Source organism: Ictalurus punctatus, chromosome 7, assembly GCF_001660625.3.
Source record: "Ictalurus punctatus breed USDA103 chromosome 7, Coco_2.0, whole genome shotgun sequence".
Classification (NCBI taxonomy): Eukaryota; Metazoa; Chordata; class Actinopteri; order Siluriformes; family Ictaluridae; genus Ictalurus; species Ictalurus punctatus.
Genome location: NC_030422.2, coordinates 22,034,423 through 22,052,599, shown reverse-complemented (window position 1 = coordinate 22,052,599; position 18,177 = coordinate 22,034,423). Strand labels below are relative to the sequence as shown.

Below are 18,177 nucleotides of genomic sequence, written 5' to 3'. Positions count from 1 at the left end.
TCAGAATGTGTACAGTGGCATTATGCTGTATTTGCTTATTGAGTACAATAGGGTAAATATGTTGATTGATAGATTTGTAAGAGCGTGGTATGTTGATCTAGTAGGATGCAGTCAGTAAGTGAACGCGGGTTTTGTGTACGTACAGTTGATCAGCGGTCTCGGACTTGTCACGGAGTAGAATGATCTGTTCTTATGATTCGCTTAGCATTCAGATATTAAGCATGTTAGGAAAATATGTACCATTGTATTTATTTAGTGGAGCTATTGTGGTTTTAATTACAGTAACACTTATTTAAACCTAATTTCATATTGCTTAGCACGGTTTGGATTGAATCCTTTCAGTTTACAAGACCAATCAATTCATCTCATAGATGAATAGCTAAAGAAACTAATGCAAATATAACTGTTAGTAGTGGATGATCTCCATCAGTGTCACATTATGGGATGGGGGGGGGGGGGGCTCCTCACTATACATTAGAGTCCTACATGCTGGAAGCTGCTGTAGATGAAACACATGCAAAATGGTTTTATTTTATTTCATTTTATTTGAGAATGTCTCCGGTTGTGTGTGTATACCATTGACTGTAGGTGTGTCTGATCGTGTCAGTCTTCCAGGCTAGCAACGTCTGTTCAGTAGGTTGGGCTGTGTGTGTAGGCATTGTGTTTGTATGTGTTCGCACACACACACACACACACACACACGCACGCACGCACGCAAACGCGTGGGCGCTTCTTTGTTCTCGATTAGGGTTTTTCTTTTCTTACACCATATGAAAACTGAGGTGTCAGATTAGCAGTGGACATTCAGAATGTGCACACGTGTGTGTGTGTGTGTGTGTGTGTGTGTACACGTCCCAGCTGGTGAGTAGACAATAAGGGAAAGATCATTGCCTCAGTGGGGTGATGTTTATATGCTGGCCAGTCATGAGAATAAATTCACACACACACACTTGTGCTTTCCTAATCTCTCTCTCTCTCTCTTACTGTTTCTCTCTCTCTCTCTCTCTCTCTCTCTCTCTCTCTTACTGTTTCTCTCTCTCTCTCTCTCTCTCTCTCTCTCTCTCTCTTACTGTTTCTCTCTCTTACTGTTTCTCTCTTCCTCTTTCTTGTAAACTGTAGCTTGTCTTTTTCTCTCTCTCCCAGCAATTCACTATGTGTAAACCCACAATGTGATCATTAGTCATTAACGCTCATCTTCTGTTAAGAGATCTTCAAGTTCTCTCTTTCCTTCGTTTGGTCTTCTTTTGTCCTTTTTTTTTTTTTTTTTTTTTAATGGTCATTACTGCTGGGCTTTTCTGCCTACTGTTTGCTAACACAGGTTGCTTTATTACAGTGACCCCTGACCTTTTAGATTCCCTCAATTCACCAAGACCTTTCGAAATCAGCTGTTATCAATGAGATTGTTAAACTTGATAGCTTCTAAAATAAGGTTCAAGTGATGATGCACAGTTAGCACTCTGAGTTGATGGTGATGATTTAGTGGGAAATTTATTACCAGTGAATTTTATCTTATCTTGACAGCGCTGAAGACTGCAGAACTTGGTGAATATCAGCTCATGGTTTGGAACATGCATAGAAATCTTTGGATGAGAATGAAATGTGATTTGGATGATTTGGAGCTCACGTCCTGGATTATGTTCTAGCATTGGTGCGCTTGTGTCCATATGGTGTGTTGGTGTTTGACTCATTCCCTGTAGTGTTCAGTAAGTAATGTGCTTCCTGTGTGAGGGAAGATATGCTGTTTTGGACTGGAACAATATGGTGGCCGTTTTCTCTTTGGATGTGTCAAAACACTTTTTTTTTTTTTTTTTCTTTCATTCCTTTTTGTCTTTTCCATTTTTGGTTAATGGGACGATGCTAAAACTGCATCAGCTTGCTTTCAGTTTTACAGCAGCACTGTCCATGACACTTCAGACTTAGAGCTGAAAAACTCCAATGGCTTTGTTGTTTACATGTAGCGTTAATCTTTCGGTTACTGCGAGACCACTGTAAAGTCATACCAGCTGTGGCTCTAGTCTTCCTCTGACCTTTCATCCTGTAAGTCAAATCATGAGTGACCTTTAACTGCTATCAGCTAATTAATAAAACCACGTCTGAAATATCAGCCTGATATAATCAGCCTGATATATCTTGTTTTTATATCTTGTTGAGGACCAAATGTCCTCACAAGGATATGGATACCTGAGAGATTTGAAAACTGCGTTCGATTTATGTATAGCAGAGTGTTGATTAGCTAATAAATGGAAGGGTCTCCTAAAGATAGTGAAAAAACGTGTGTCCCCATGTTTAATAGACAGAGGTGGATATTTGAGTATTTAAATGAATTTGAATATTTACGAGCCTATAATATTCTAGAGCAGCACTACACTGTGTATCAATTGTGTCTCTTACTTAAGCAAATAAAATCGCAAGGATGCAGTTATCATCTTATAATCTTTGCAAAATCCTATCTAAAAAAAAAAAGAGGAGCTACATTTTTCTCTTTACAATTGTAAAATAAACTCTCCATTTACAAATACAATTTATTGACGTTATTTAAGAGAGTGTCACGCAGTAAATATAGTGTGTACTCAAATCTGGAAGCTCTCGGTGCCTGGCTGTGTAGCATGAAAAGCTCACCAAAAAACAAAGGGAGAGAGAGGAAGGAGTGGGCAAAGAAGGAGTGAGGAAGAGAGGAGGGAGGGAAAGATAGAGTTCAAAGTCAAGGTCTAGTGTGTGTGGAGCAGCATTATGACTTGTGTAAATCACACACACGCACAGCAGGGTGATTTTGAATGACCTTGAAGGATTATTTTCTCCACATTCTCAGTGTCTTTCAGGGGCAGTATCCTGCTCTGTGTGCACGTGCGAGTGTGTGTAATAGTGTGTGCTGACACATACTTGTTGGCCTTGTTCATCAAGTCATGACTCAAGCCTTAAACTGTTCCTTGACTGTGACACTGTTCCTTGCACCTTTATAGTTCTCACACCACACCACATGGTCAGATCTGATAGACTTACCCTCTGTTCGTGTGTGTGCCCCAGTGCTGACTCATGTTGTCCCACAAACTGGAGGCTGTGTGTTAGGAGGAGTACTGGCTGTACCAATGACACATCCACCCACACACGCACACGCACACACTCACACACACTTTCTGAAGTTTACTGACAGTTCAAAGGTAAGTTATATGCTGAATAGTTATATGCTGTTTAACAAAACACTGTGTGTGTGTGTTGTATCTGCATTCTGCTGTACCCATGGGAATGCTGCTGTGTGTATTATATATATATATATATATATATATATATATATATATATATATATATATATATATATATATATAGCTCCACTTGGAGAGTGTGTGAACAGTTGTTCACTCTCGCTCTGCTCATCAGGATGCTGATTACAATAGACTCTGAGAGAGCAGGAATGTTAACGTTGGTGATTAACACACATTCATGTATGCACAAGTGGACGCATACACACACACACACACACACACACACACACACAGAGAAACATTTCCTCCATAATTACATATTGGGGGTGTATGTGGTATTCCCCAGCCATCAAAGAACTTCCTCTTTCCTGTCCATGGCACCCCTTGATACAACACACAAACACATGCACACATGAAATATGTGTCTGTCTCTCACACATATTGTTGTGCTCCCTCTCTCTCACACGCACACACTTTGGCACAGATCAAAAGGAAAAAGAGGACGAGTCCTCTTGGCTAGGCCAGGAGGTCAGTAGGATATTACTTCATGGGGAAGTGGGGGTGGCTGGGGAAGAGGTTGGGTAAGGGGTGGAGCATCGTTAAGTCTGCTGTTGTCCATGTTGGGCATCTTGCTCAGCTTCTCTCACTTCCTCTGGTGTGTTTGTTCGGTTTTCTTCCGTTTCTGTCCAAGAAGCCAAGTTCTCGTGACACACTCCCGTGGTTCAGCCGGTCTGTTATGTCTCGTAGCCGCTGATGTAACGGAGCTAAATATAACGTTCAGTCCTGGGCAGCGTGGGACACTGTTGAGCTCACACACACACACCGCAGCGTCTGTTTGTCATTACTGGGCCGCAACTCAACACCAAATGCCAACAAAGCAAAGTCTGTCGTGTTTAGAGCACATTCAAAATCGCATCTGACTTCACTGCCTAATGCACAGGAACAGTTGAAATCATTATTTTACTTTCTGTAGCAGTTCACTATGTGATGTTCCCACTGACCTTCTAATTCTGTTTTAATGTGTTTGCCTGTCTCCTTGTGTGTCCACCTTTCTCTCTCACTCACGCACTCACTCTCACATACACACACACACACACACACACACACACAAAATGTCCAGTCAGCTACTTAATGCTGTAATATTTCTAAATCAGTAATGATGATATTCACTCTTCTCAGAAACCTGTACTGTGATGTAATTCATATAGCACACTGTAAGAAGGAACTGCTTCTTCCCCTGTGACGAACACTGTTCCTCTAAAATTATATTAATCTAATTAACACTACAAAAGACATAAACTTGATGGTATCACACAAGTGTTTGTACCATAAACTCCACCTTTTTTCCTAACTTTTTTTTTTGCAGCCAGAGACCTCTTTAACCCACTCATTACAAATTTATTTCATGGCCTTAATTTAAGTGTTTATATACTAATAATATAAATATGACACTCTTTTTTTTATTGAACATGTTGTGTTATTGATTGGAGCCATGAGTTTTTATTTGTGAACATTTTACTGACAAACCAAATTAAGTCCACACTGATATTTATAAGCGTGCTTGTTTTTGAGTTATTGAGGTTCTGATTAGATTCATGTGACCAGTCATACTGGCTAATAACCAGTCATAAATATAAATAACTTTGATGATGGTTATTTGTTGCACTCTAACAAAAAAATAAAATAAAAAACACTGGTTACGCTTTACAGACCCCACTGGAATATTCCTAATGCCCAGTCTATTGCCCAGCCCTAACTATGTCCTAAGTTACCGGTGACCTATTGACCATTGTGGGGGGGCATGGTGGCTTAGTGGTTAGCGTATTTGTCTCACACCTCCAGGGTTGGGGGTTCAAATCCTGCCTCTGCCCTGTGTGTGTGGAGGTTACATGCTCTCCCTGCTTTTCGGAGGCTTCATTCAGGTGCTCCAGTTTCCTCCCCCAGTCCAAAGACATAGAGGCTGATTAGCATTTAGAGTGTGTATGTGCGCGATTGTTGCCTACAATAGGGTTGGCACCCTGTCCATGGTGTCCCCCGCCTCATGCCCCAGCTCCCCAGGATAGGCTCCAGGCTCCCTGTGACCCTGTGTAGAATACTATTCCCTACACTATTACCTACTGCCTTGTCCTCCTCCTTCTTCTTTTATTTTTATTCTAAATATATGAAACATTTCAAACATTGCTGTTCTAGGTTGTAAGTACTCTTTCATTATGAACTCGACCGTGTGCAGTTGTTAGTGTGTACAGGCAATAAGCACATTGATTTATGTGAGTCCAGGTCTGCTCTGTTAGTGGCGTTTGGGAGAGATTATCGTGTCCTGTGACCAGTAGACATGGCAGTGGAGGTGGAAGTGCACTCTCGAGTGAAGCTGTCTGGAGGCTGGTCACGAGTCCTCGCACACAGTGGGACAGAAACGGAGATTAGCGGGATGCATGGGCTAGAGACAGAATGTCCTAAACCGCATACTACAAAGTACAGCGCGTGTGAGGGATGAGCTGTAGTCCTGTAGTCTGCGCTGTCAGGGAATTCCGGGGTCGTGCGGTGACGTCACGTTTGCGGGGCGGTGTGTGTGACGGAGAGAGAGAGAGAGAGTGTGTGTGTGGTGGGGGGGCGGTAGTAACATCAGCATTCAGAGCAGCTTGTCCCTTTAAAACCTCGCGGCGTCACTCAGCGCAATCCGATCCCTGCGCTGTGTGTGTGTGTGTTCTCAATAGCAGACTGGCCAAACGTCAACACAAAGTAACCGCTCTCTCTCTCTCACACACACACACACATTCACTCCCTCTCCCGACACCAGCTCACAGAATAACTGTTAAACAACGAGTTAAGTCTGTCGGGGTTGTTGTTGGCGGACAGGCTGGTGATCTTTGGGAGTATTGCGTATCTTCCGCGGGGAAGCGACTTCTCACAGCCGAGCGGTGTGTGTGTGTGTGTGTGTGCGCGCTTTTTGTTGCGTCTCAGTGCTGGGACATTGACGGACACTCCGAGGTTGGAGTGGACACTTTGGGAGCGGTTTGTTTTTAGGGAGAAGCTCTCGTTTTCCCTCTCCGGATTGCTAACTCAAAGCGCTTTTGTCTCTGTGAGTTTGTTCTTGGTTTTTACTTCATCATTCATAATTCAATCATTTCCCGCTCGTGTGTCGCCTACGTGTGAGTCATTCAGCACGAATCAAAAGTGCCTACTGGAACATTAAAACTCGTGGAAAGTAACAAGCTCTTGGTTCTTCAACAGATCGAGGCGAGCTTTGTGTGCCGAAGGACTGCCGAGTTTCACGCCTTACGGTCGTAAAGGAGACGTTTTACGGTAAAGGTAAGCCCTTTCAGTTCTCTCTATCTTCTCTGTCTAATGTATTCGCTGTCTGCTGTGTTGTTTACTTTGTGAACTGCGGTGTTGTCTGACGATAATTAGGATTTAAAGAGGCAGACCCGAGAGCTGTGTCTGAATGAGAGTGTTGTAGTAACTGTAGCTGGCTGATTGAAGCCTCGCTTTACGACACCGGAAGCTCCGGGAAGTTTCGCACCGATTTTAACTCGTCAGTTTGTGGATCCGGTTAAAGCCGAGTGGATTTAATCCACTGTAACATGGACGACCGTGCGATTTCCGGCGTGTGTGTGTTGGATATTGTCGGTATATACAACGCAGTGGGGTAGACAGGAGTGTGTATTGTAGTTTAGATGGTTCAGGATTGTGAAGCCGGTGTGACCACGTGTCTGTGGTAGGCGGGATGGAGGACTGGCTTAGGAGAAGACAAGGAGAGGAAGAAGCTGCTTGGTCTTTGTGTGCGGCTGTAGGCAGGGCTAAAGCAGGAGGCGTGGAGCACGCAGGCAACGTGGGCAGGCGTATGCAATGAATGGAGCTTTTACACACACAAAGCCCCTGTCTGAAAGCACATCATTTGCATCATCCTACTACAACCGCCCAGCTGGGGAACTGGAGGTTGTTGTGTTTTTTTTTTGTTTTTTTCTTTTACTCCTATGGTTGTGTGTAGGCTTCCTTTCTCAGAAGCATACTCCAAACACATGAAATAGCCTGTGAGCTTCATTTGTGCCACTCTGTGTCTGTGCAGTGATAGTCATGTGACCGAGCTTTTCCATGGGCTCTGTCATTTACGGCATGTTATAAACACTGCAGGCGTAAAACTGGGCTTGGGAAGTGGGGAGATCCCTTTGAACGCTGCCTTCTGATCAATCAGAGCGATCCGCACCAAAACAAGGGGGTTGTGTTCACTTCTCTTTGAAGTGGTGACGAGGTTCAGGATTGTAAAGTTAAGAGCAGGAGCAGTTGATGAAAATTGCTGCTTCTGATGTGCTTAGTTCTTTCCTGAGACAAGTCCTACGGGATGAAGGCGTGAATGAACGAACCATCGGTTTGTTAAAGTTGTAGTTGTGAGTGGACGCTGTAATGTGCTTTTGAGAGAGAGAGTGCGTGGTTTCATTCGTGAACGAGAGTAATTCCATGTCGCAATTTGTTGGAAGAATGTTGAGGTTGGGATAGGCGTTTTAACAAAAACGGCCTGAGGTGTTTCTAACAAAGCTCCAACAAAACAAAAAAATAAAGCCAGGTTTAATATCTAGTCTGGTACGTAACAATGAAGTTAGTAAAGCGCTTAAATGCAACAATGCTCTGAAAAATGTATCATATTAATATTTCAGAATAATGATATCCTATCAACATATTGTCCCGACCTGTGTTGAGGCATGTGCCTGGAATGGAGTGGGAATGTGTAGGATTGGTGTGTGTGTGTGTGTGTGTGTGTGGATAACTGATGAGTAAAGGTTTGTGGGCTTGAAGGTTTGATTAGTCAGCTCATCCTGATGCCTCCTTTTTCACTGGGCATGAGGAATTCAAATTGTTTATTAGATAAAGTGTACATGATGATTCATTCATCTCCTACTTGCTAGGTTTATCTAGCTCAGAATCGGAATATACTGTGTACTATATTGGGTGTACTGTGAAATACGATAGTGTGTATTTCCCTTAAAAACTGTTAGATCTTTAACCTTGATGTGGCGGTGTGTTAGAATTGCCTTTTCGTCATAACATTATGTTAAATGTATTTATTGATTGGTACTGTGGTACTTCTGGTTAACAGAAAGAGTCGTTGTGATCAAGTAAACGGCATGTGTGTGAACACGCACGCAATGACTCACACACACGCAAGAAGAAATGATACTTTCGCACTGCCTTGGATTTTCCTTTGTCACCTTATTTGGCTTGTATTACCTCACTTTTTGATAAAAATCCAGCAGAGCGTGCACGAGAAACTGAGGGAGGAGCAGTGAAACTAGAGTAGGTGGGACTGGAAAGAGGGAGAGAGTGAGAGTGACGGAAATAAATACAGTCATGTTTCAGTGAAATGGTAAAGGAGGAGAAAGCTCTCTGGGAGCAGTGCGTAAGAGAGAGATGTGCTGGCGATTTGCGCAATAATTGTGGGGGAGACATCACTGAGGAGGGATTGTTTTCCTGTATCACAAACACACACACATAAACACGTTCTCTCAAACCCTCTCTTCTCTCCCTCTCTCTGGAGCTCAGTTCATTTTAAAAGCAAGACTCTGTCTATATATTCGGTCAGTAACTTGATTGTCTTTGATTTCAATTATGTGTGGAATGTTTTGAGTTGATCAGAGATGTTGCTGTCTCTCACATGCTGTCCACATATCTCTCCAACTTTCTGAGTGTCAGACTGCACTGCTTCGGCTTTAGCTGGCTACCATAGCAACCGTTTCCTTGGAGACAGAGTCCAAGGCCCAGCTTTCGTTCGTTTTGTTTATTTTGTTCTTTTTTTGGGTAACCAGCCTGTGCATTAGTCTGTTTGTGCATCATGCTGTGGTTTCTGGGAAATCAGGGGTGCTGATGTAGGAGGGGGATTTTGGGGGGCTGATCATGTGAGCACACGCACGCACATACAGATGTTGAGCATCACTCTGTTCCAGGAAATGAGGCAGTAGGCTTTTTAGGGTAATAGATTTCAATAACAAGTGTAAGCAACTGATCACCATGTTCCAGTGGATGAAAACCATCACTCATTTTCTCTGAAAGTTCTAGACATGATATTGGTGAAACTTACAGGCAGATGGTTTCTCACACAGATGGTCATGAACGCCACTTTGCAGACTTTGTGTGCTAGACATTCGCACATTGAGTCACCGCTCTATACATGTGCGCACACACACTTATCATGACACGCTCTCTTATTCCCACAAACTGGCTGTTTGTTTGTAACGTCTTTTGGTTCTTTGAACATCTTGTCTCTTTCATTCTGAGTGTAATTACTCTGAGAGTTAACTGATTATTGCAATGTTACCTAGACCCCATCATATAGGATGTACTGGATATACAGTTAAAAGGGGAAAAAATTGTGGCTTTGTTATACTGTGAGGGGTATTTTACTGGCATACTTTGGATCCACTTGTTCCCTTAGAGAGAAGGTCAGTGGAAATCAGTACAAAATTATTCTGACCGATCACCTTTATCCTATGAGGAAACTTTGTTTTTTTGCCCCCCCCCCCCCCCCCCCCCCCCTCTCCTGGTGGGAGTGGTCTCTTCCATGATGCCCCTGCCACCATCCACAGAGCACACTAGGTTTGATGAGTGTGGAAATGGTGGAAATCTCATGCTGGGACCTTCCCATTCACCAGATCTCAACCTGACTAAACATCTACAGAAGTTTTCAGACCAACATGTTAGACAGCAATCTCTAACGCCATCATCAAACCATTAATTGAGAGAACAGCTTTAGAAAGAACCGTGCTCATCCCTCCAGTACAGTTCCAGAGATGTGTAGAATAAATGGCAAAACACACTGAAGCTGTTCTAGCAGCTTGTGGTGGCCCAACATTTTTAATAACACACTTTGTTACTTTTTCCTTTAATTTGTTCTGTTAATATACTACATCAGTTTTTATATGTTCATCCTTTTGAGATTTAAGAGCCAAAAGGAATTCATATAAAACACACACAGCTTCTGCTCCACAGGATGTTAGTAAGTTAGTTCCTCCTGCCCTTTTAGGCTTCCTACCCCTTTAGGGAGGCCCACTTCCTGTTGCTTTGACGACAACTTCCTGTCTTATCAGACTCTCTCTCTCTCTCTCTCTCTCTCTCTCTCTCTCTCTCTCTCTCTCTCTCACACATTCTGTTTCTTTGTTCTGCTTTTTGCTCAGTGATTCTCATTCACACTTTCTTGCTATTACATTCTCACATGGTGCAACAATTAAAGATGAGAGAAAACAACTATTTGTGGACATCACATTTACTCGTACCAATAAGTTTTATAATGTCAATAGTATATCATGATTTTAAACAAAAAACGTCTTTTAACTATTTTTAATCTCTAAACATCTCTACTGTAGATGTTTTTGTGTGAATGCGTTCATCTTTATGATTCATCCTGTTTGTGTCAATCATTCTGTTGAATCTTTCGCAGGTAATGGTATGACTAATTTTGTCTCCTCTCTTATCTGGTAGTGTTTACCACAATGACGGCCCTAAATATGGGTCATTTACTACTAACTGCACCACAATGCTAAGAAAAGAATGATATTTTCCTAATTAGAAGCTTCATATGTGCCAGGCAAGCATTTTCTTTTTCAGAAAAAAAGGTCAGCTGAGTTCACTTACTGTATAAAATCATGTGAACACATTTGAATGTATCTTGCAGTTCATTTTCTCACTGTGAGCACCACTGTGAAGGGTCGAATTGTACTGTTAACTTCCTGTATGTTTTGCTGAGTCTATCCAGGAAAGATCTCCGGGAACACCAGTGATAGGATGTAGGCCAAGGGTTATTCAGCAAGCACTGTATTCCACTTTGGATAATAAGGGAACAGTTCAACAATTTAGAACAAGAAAATGTGTGTCCTACTGACGTTCACAGTAAAGTACAATAAGTACCAGCTCAAAACCAATTTTGTAGCATGTGTCCTAAGTTGAACTGGCTTTCTGGTTCAGGATGTACTCTCACTGTGTGTGGGTTTGTGGGCATGTGGGCTTGAAACACAGTGATGGCATCATGATGAGGCTCCAATTTACATCACCAGCATAGTGGCACATACACACACAATGAGAGAAAGGGAGATGTTTGTGTGTTTGATGTATATCTGAGGCCTGTTACATAATGGTCAAATGTGGACATTCACCCACAAGCTTCTTTTACACAAGACCTCTCTCTCTGTGTGTGTGTGTGTCTTGCGCTTTCTCTCTCTCACTATCTCTCTCGTCTTTCCTCATTTCTCCTTTCATCACTTTGCTATTTCCATTGCATCCTACGGTGTTCTGTTTATATTCATTTCTTTCTTATTGTTCTCGCCAAACTGACCTGATTATTTCTCAAGGTTAAATACCTGTCCGTGATCTGATATTAGTCAGCATTAGAGATTTCTTTGATTGGTCACATATGTTTGGTTGGCCACCTTCACTTGTGACCTGGGGCCTAATTTGGTACTAAACCCTCCAAATATGAATATAGAAACTCAGAACAAATGGTAAATATAGTTTACTATTAAAAAATGTATTAATGTCATTCACTGTAGCAGCCCATTAGGAAAGAATCGAGTTGACACATTAGCTCGTCTTACGGTCTTACACAATTTGGGGCTATAATATTTACCAAGCCAAAACCACACAACTAACCATACCATGGATGATCGCTTCTGAACTTTGTTACTAATTACGCTCACGCTAAATTCTGGCTAAATGTTTTGGCTCAGAAATCCCCGATTTGGCACAACCATAAAAAAAACCCAACCTCTTTACCTCATATCCTGTTTGTGTGATCAAAACAATAAATACGCCAAAGCCGACTTCGATGACGCAACGCTTGTCGAGAAATTCCCGACGCCATCACAGTGGTCGCCCCCAATCACCTGACCGTAAAGAGCATGAAAGCATGTCATAGGCGGAGTCTTTTGGGGTAAACCCTGTAGTCTCCATTATCTGACTCACAGGGGTTTCCCCAGTTATGCTTCAAACACATACACACATACACAATATTAAAAATGGTGCTTGATTGCAGAAGGCTAGTGTTGTCTGTTTTGGTCTCTTATTCTGTCATATGACTGTCTTTCATGACCTCTATTACGAGCACGTAGGTAAGTTATGATAACGCTTAACTGGATGGAAGCTAAAAGAGTAAAAGTCTGTATTTTATACTTTCTCTCGAACTTTTAAAGATAATATGCTTCACTGGAAATGATTGTGTGTGATGATAATGTCATAAGATGTGGCTAAGTTTACAGAAGGCTCGACTAGCATATAGTAGCTGAGATTTTGGTTCTTTTGATTATTCAGTGTGTCAGTGAGAAGCTGACTTTTCTGCATGTAAGCAGATTCTGGACTAGTTTCAGTAGTGAGTAAGCTGTGTGTAGTCTATTAATACCCTCTGACTAAATGGGACTCCAATCACTCACTTCCTCCGTCTGTCTTTTGTGAATGTCTTTCTCTGTATCACTTACCTAGAATCAGATACAACATTAACAACAACATTAACCTAGAAACATGAACATGCACACAAAAAACATTTATATTTCTATCTTGCTCTTAACCAAGAAACCCTTAACCTTGCTCTTCCTCTCTCTGCTGAATTGCTCACGTGATAGTTGGCTTTTGTACCCCAACCCTTTCCTCTCCAGCCATATAATGCAAGCGCTTTCACAGGCGTGTGTGTGTGTGTGCAGATCCAGTGCCTTCATTTTTGCATCCTCTTCTTGATTTCAGTTTCCTGCAGTTGTAGTAAATATGGAACTCTACACTTTTTATTTGATTATCCTATAATGCTAGAGATCTGTAGTTTGTTTAAAGCAGCTGTTAGTATTTTCAAAGCACAAAGCTACCCACTGACAACCCTTTCTGCAAACCGACCTCCCACAACATGTTTAAAATGACATACCTTTTATGAAAAAATTTGCAGAGCATAACAGTTGTGTATGGGTTAAGGGTGGAGCTAATTTCTGGGCCAGAAATTCTGTCAATAGAAGCCTGAAATAAAAGGCAGTCAGATGTATGACAACATTGTAAACCAGGTTTGTTTTTTCTCTTGATGTTATGATGATTACAGGTCTAGAACGGCTTTTTAATATTAGCAACTGCACCTTTAACTAAAGGAAACCTTTAGATAGAGCTTATTAGTCAAATGGTTTGTTCCAAGTTGTGTATGGTATAGATGGTCAAATCTCAAACACCAGTAATTTGTAGAGCTGAAATGGAAAAAAGTGAAAATGATAACCCAAATGACCTCTCTTCAGTAATTTCAGCCAGTATAATTCAGCAGCATGACTTCCAACAGTCACAGCTATTCGCAGACAGTAGATGCTAAATTGAGAGGTTGAAAGTCGTGACTGTGTGTGTGTTCCCTGAGCCTTGAGATCTAGACAACAGCTCACTGTGAAATAGTAGGAGCAGCATTGAACAGCAACGTCACGATTATTTCTGTCTTTCCCAGATCCTAAAATATCACAGAGGATTTGAAATAGCACAGAGCCATGGAGAATGGGTGGTAATGTGGGCAGTGCAGGCTCAAATCTCTCTCTCTCTCTCTCTCTCTCTCTCTCTCTCACACTCTCTCTCTCTCTCACACACACTCACACACACTCTCTCTCTCTCTCTCACACACACACTCTCTCTCTCTCTCTCACACACACACACTCTCTCTCTCTCTCTCTCTCTCTCTCTCTCTCTCTCTCTCTCTCTCACTCACACACACACACACACACGCGCGCTCTGTTGAACAATGATGTGTCATCCATACACTTGCTGTGTGCGCGTGTGTCACACAGCTATCTTATAATAAGTGTTGAATAACAGTGACTCATATGTAAAATTTGTTTTAATTTGCTCTGTGTGTGTGAGTGAGTGACTGATTTGGTCGTGTAAGAAGGAGTGTGTGGGTGTTTGATATGAACCTGGCCCGTTCTCTCCAGGAGAGCGCTGTAATTTTAGATTTTTAAAAAAAAATTTTAAAGAGTATTTTAAACTTTATACACAAAGTCCATCCCATTTAGCACTCCTATTGTTTACTCATTATACACCCCCTTCCCCGATTTGCAAATATATGCCAGGCCTAATAAGATTAGCATTGGTGTGGAGCAGAACACCACCACATAGTCAAAGCTCAATAGAAGGCTATATGCTTGCACAAGTGTGCAAACACACACACACCTCACACACTGCTGGCTAGACTCCAAAGGGCCCTCTGCTTCTCCCTCCCCCCTGTTTCTCTCTCCTGTGCCAGGAGGCCCCAGGAAGGTTTACAATGACCTCAGTACACTCTTCCTGTAGGTGAACTACCACTAGTCCATCTGTGCTCCACTCATGCACTCACACACTCGCACTCAAACACATGCTTACTGCCCCCTACATGCCGCTTGCAGTATTAATGCTGAGTCTTTTCTTTGTTGAGATCAAGTGTTACAACTGATTTGATAAACTGAGATCATTTGCCAGTAATGTGTTGATTATAGATACCTTTTGGTTACTTAATTGTATATTTTGAATTTGTTTATTAGAGCATGTTAAAAATAGTGGCATTTAAACATATTTTTTGCCATGTCATGTGCAGAGAACTGTGCTGTCGAGCTAACCACAAAATTATTATAGCAGTCTGAACAGTCATTTCTGATGCGTTAGTTTACACAAGACAGTTTTGACATTTATAAATAATTGAGATATTTCCTCAACAATCATGCAAGCTAAGCAAACAGATTTTATTTGTATAAGTGTATAAAATGTCTTCTTTTTGCATTTTCTCACTTGACTCAATTTACCTCTTCCTAACACTCACTAACAGCTTCAACAAAGGTCTATGAAGTGTTTCTTAATGAATGTTGTATATGGGCTTCAAATCTGTTCATTTCTAATGTGGTGTATTTTTTGTTTTTGTTTATTTCTGCAGTTCTCCAAACAACTTGAGTGTTAGTGTGTGGCCCTCTCTCTGCTGCTGTGGAGGGCTTCACACACAAAGCTAGTGTGGTAAGTAACTAACTAAAATCAACACACAGGCTAAAACGCATATATGTAATATATTAGAGAGAGAGTCATCTTATGTTTTTGGCTTACTCAAGTTTTTAAGGCTCATAAGGACATTAGTTGATGTGGGAGTCAAGTAAAGTGTTGCAGCTTAATTCGGTTATTCTACTCGGAGGCTGAATAAGTAGAGTATGTTGTTTTAATAAATTAGATGAGCTGTGAATTTGAATGGTCAGACCTGAATTGGGAAAGCAGTTTTCACTCAGATTTTCTCATATAATTAATACAAGTTTTGGTTTATAATATTACCAGTTTTATAATATTAATATTAATTTTAGTTAAGATTTAAAATGATCTACTAGAAAGCAATTATTTTGTAATGGGTAAGATTTATGAAAAAATACTAAGTTATAGCATTTTCTATTATTATAACTTTTTAATAATCTAGAATTTTCCTGTATATAAACAGATGATGATCATTTATGTTGCAGGCTGGATGCATCACACAGTGGAAAAATTTGGCGCACGCAGCTCACGGGACCCTTTCCCTCTGGATGGACTCAACCGGGGACCATGGGCTCCCATGGGTGGTCGTGCCTGGCCTCCTCCCTCCAGGTAGCTATACCTCCATATCTCTTAATACCACGCACCTGTACATGGACAAGCTTGTGTTTGTCTTCAGGTTGACTCAATTTTTATCATATGTAAATACTCACAATTTCTGAAACTGGCCCCTTTTTTCCGCAAAACGATTAGTGAACATGCTGTGAATGTTGCTATTGGTCATTCCCAATTTTCATACAGGTGCTCGCCTGGTGGTCAACCTCAGTTCCTCCCTCATCCCCCACCCAATCACATGACAGGACTAAATCATCCAAGTAAATTTTACAACAGTGGGTAAGTGTTTGAGAACATACATGATTACAGTTTACCTAGTGTTAAATAAAATCTTACACAAAATTCTGGTTGTGTTCCCCAGGCCACTGGCACGTGGAGGGGAAAAGCTGGACCTATCACAGGCTTTGCCAGGGTTACACAGGGATCTGCGGGTGCCCCCAGCCCCTCCCCGCCCATGGGATCCACTTGGTCAGCATTATGAGCCATTGCCCAGTGAGGATCATTCCCGTTTGCACAACGGATACAATGCTGGACCGCCTGCACACCTCACAGCTCGAGCCAACCAGCTGTTAAAGGTAAGAAAAGTATAATATTGCAGTTCATTGCCATTCCAAATATATACTGTCTGCCTGTTTTGAATTTATCTACTAGTAAGGTAGGAGTCCGACTTTTGTGTACTATCTACTTGACTTGATTAGATCTAGTTTCTTGCCACTAGAATTGCTGTATTGTATAATATTGTTGATTCTGTAGTGTTGCTTGGAAGTGCTCTAGTCTATGCCAATTAGTTCTCTCAGGTGGTTAATCAAGAGTAATTTCAGTCTCCCTTAAGGTGTGAATTGTGGGCAGGGCTTGCTAAGATAATATTGAAGGTTATTAGAAGCATAAATTTAGATAAAGTGTCAAGTTTAGTAGTGTTTTTATCGCTCAGTGAAGTGTTACCAGTTCCCTCTCAGCCTGTATGCAAGGGTCATACATGCACTCTTATAACAGGTTTTTCAGCTTTGAGGGATGGTAAGTACATGAATGTTTTCATGTTTAATGCCCTCTTTCTCCTAGTATGGTCCCCCTCCTTTGCAACATGGTTCCAGGCCTATGCCTCCAATCCCAGACTTGTGGGAACATTGTCAACAGCAGCAGCAACAACCACCCAGGGGCCCTTACTCTCATGCTGGACACTTAAAGCGGCCCGCACCCCCTCTGGCAGAGCACTCGGTCATCCAGCACACCCCTCTTTCCATAAACAGGCCTAATGAGGACTGTCCCAGCCCAAGCAAGAGGAAGAGGAGTTCGGACTCAGAACAGGTAGGGAGAACCGCTACCTGGTCAGGTGTCTAATAACTAAGCTTTTCACTTATTCTTATTCTGTTTACCTCATTACCTACATGGTATAAAACCCTTTAAATAAAAAGCGTTGTATAAATCAGAGCATTATATAATTCACTTACAATTGGTGTTCATGACATTTAGTTTTAGAACACTTGCTAGTCTATCATAGATGTTTTATCCTGGTAATGGGGTACTTACTGTTTGTGATGCTTATTTTAGTGCTTGAAAATTTCTGTCTTTTGTAGCGCATGATAGGCACCCACCAATACTCAGGGTCAGTGGGAACTTCACTGCCCTTGCTGCAGCAACCTCAGTCCCATTACCCCCCTCTGCAAAATGGGGCATCAACTTGGACCCCAGTAGAATGCAAAATTGACCACAATGAGTTTCAGGTTAGTAAAATTTATTGTGAGTAAGATTCTATATCATCTGCACCTTATTTTGGTCTTTAATTTCCTAATTAGCTTTACAGCACAATGTTAGTTTAGTGTCGAATATGGCCATTAATCTAAAATGTTAATTCACCTCGTTTACAGGACTTTCGCAAACAAGACACGGGTGACTGCAGTTACAAACTGTTCCCATCCTCCAAACCTTCACCCATCTCTCCACCTCCCACCACTTCTGCCAGGGGTTATGAACAAGGCCGTGGTGCTCCGCCTCAAACCATTAAGCCTTCTCAATCACCGCAGTCTCTGGGGTCCTCCTCTCACAATGTCCACCTCCACCAACCAACATACCCCTTTCCTAACAACAAGCCTTCTGCTCAGACTCCAGGGGAGCACCAGGTCATTCCCACCTACAAAGTGCATCCTTCTAGGGTGAGGTCTACAGGCAGCCAGGCACCCCTGCCACAACCTTCATCGTCCTTGGCTGATAGAGAAGGCCCTGTCCCCACACCAGCACACCACACCGCCGTGCCTTACAGCCACCCCAAATTCCAGCCCCATCCAGGGCTGGTTCCCACCACCAGCCCCTCTTCCAACAGCAGGACACAGGCCTCAGCACCTCAATGCAACCCTCATAAGCCCTGGAGGAGCCAGATCAGACATGATAACCAGGCCTCAGT

At 42.1% G+C, this 18,177-nt stretch overlaps 1 protein-coding gene across 4 annotated transcripts in view; it reads left to right on the top strand.

Annotated features, from left to right (window-relative positions):
- Positions 1–18,177, top strand: part of kdm6ba (lysine (K)-specific demethylase 6B, a) — a 92,308-nt gene that overhangs the window by 62,764 nt on the left and 11,367 nt on the right. For 3 of the 4 annotated variants that reach the window (XM_047156842.2, XM_017472048.3, XM_017472049.3), the window contains 8 exons: positions 6,432–6,509; positions 15,088–15,164; positions 15,653–15,776; positions 15,966–16,058; positions 16,141–16,354; positions 16,839–17,084; positions 17,354–17,500; positions 17,645–18,175. In XM_047156842.2, coding sequence (XP_047012798.2) covers positions 15,658–15,776; positions 15,966–16,058; positions 16,141–16,354; positions 16,839–17,084; positions 17,354–17,500; positions 17,645–18,175 — 1,350 coding nt within the window. In that variant the 5' untranslated portion in view covers positions 6,432–6,509; positions 15,088–15,164; positions 15,653–15,657. Of the gene's footprint in view, positions 1–5,809; positions 6,280–6,431; positions 6,510–15,087; positions 15,165–15,652; positions 15,777–15,965; positions 16,059–16,140; positions 16,355–16,838; positions 17,085–17,353; positions 17,501–17,644; positions 18,176–18,177 lie in introns of those variants that run through there. The other variant, XM_017472047.3, reaches the window with a different exon arrangement.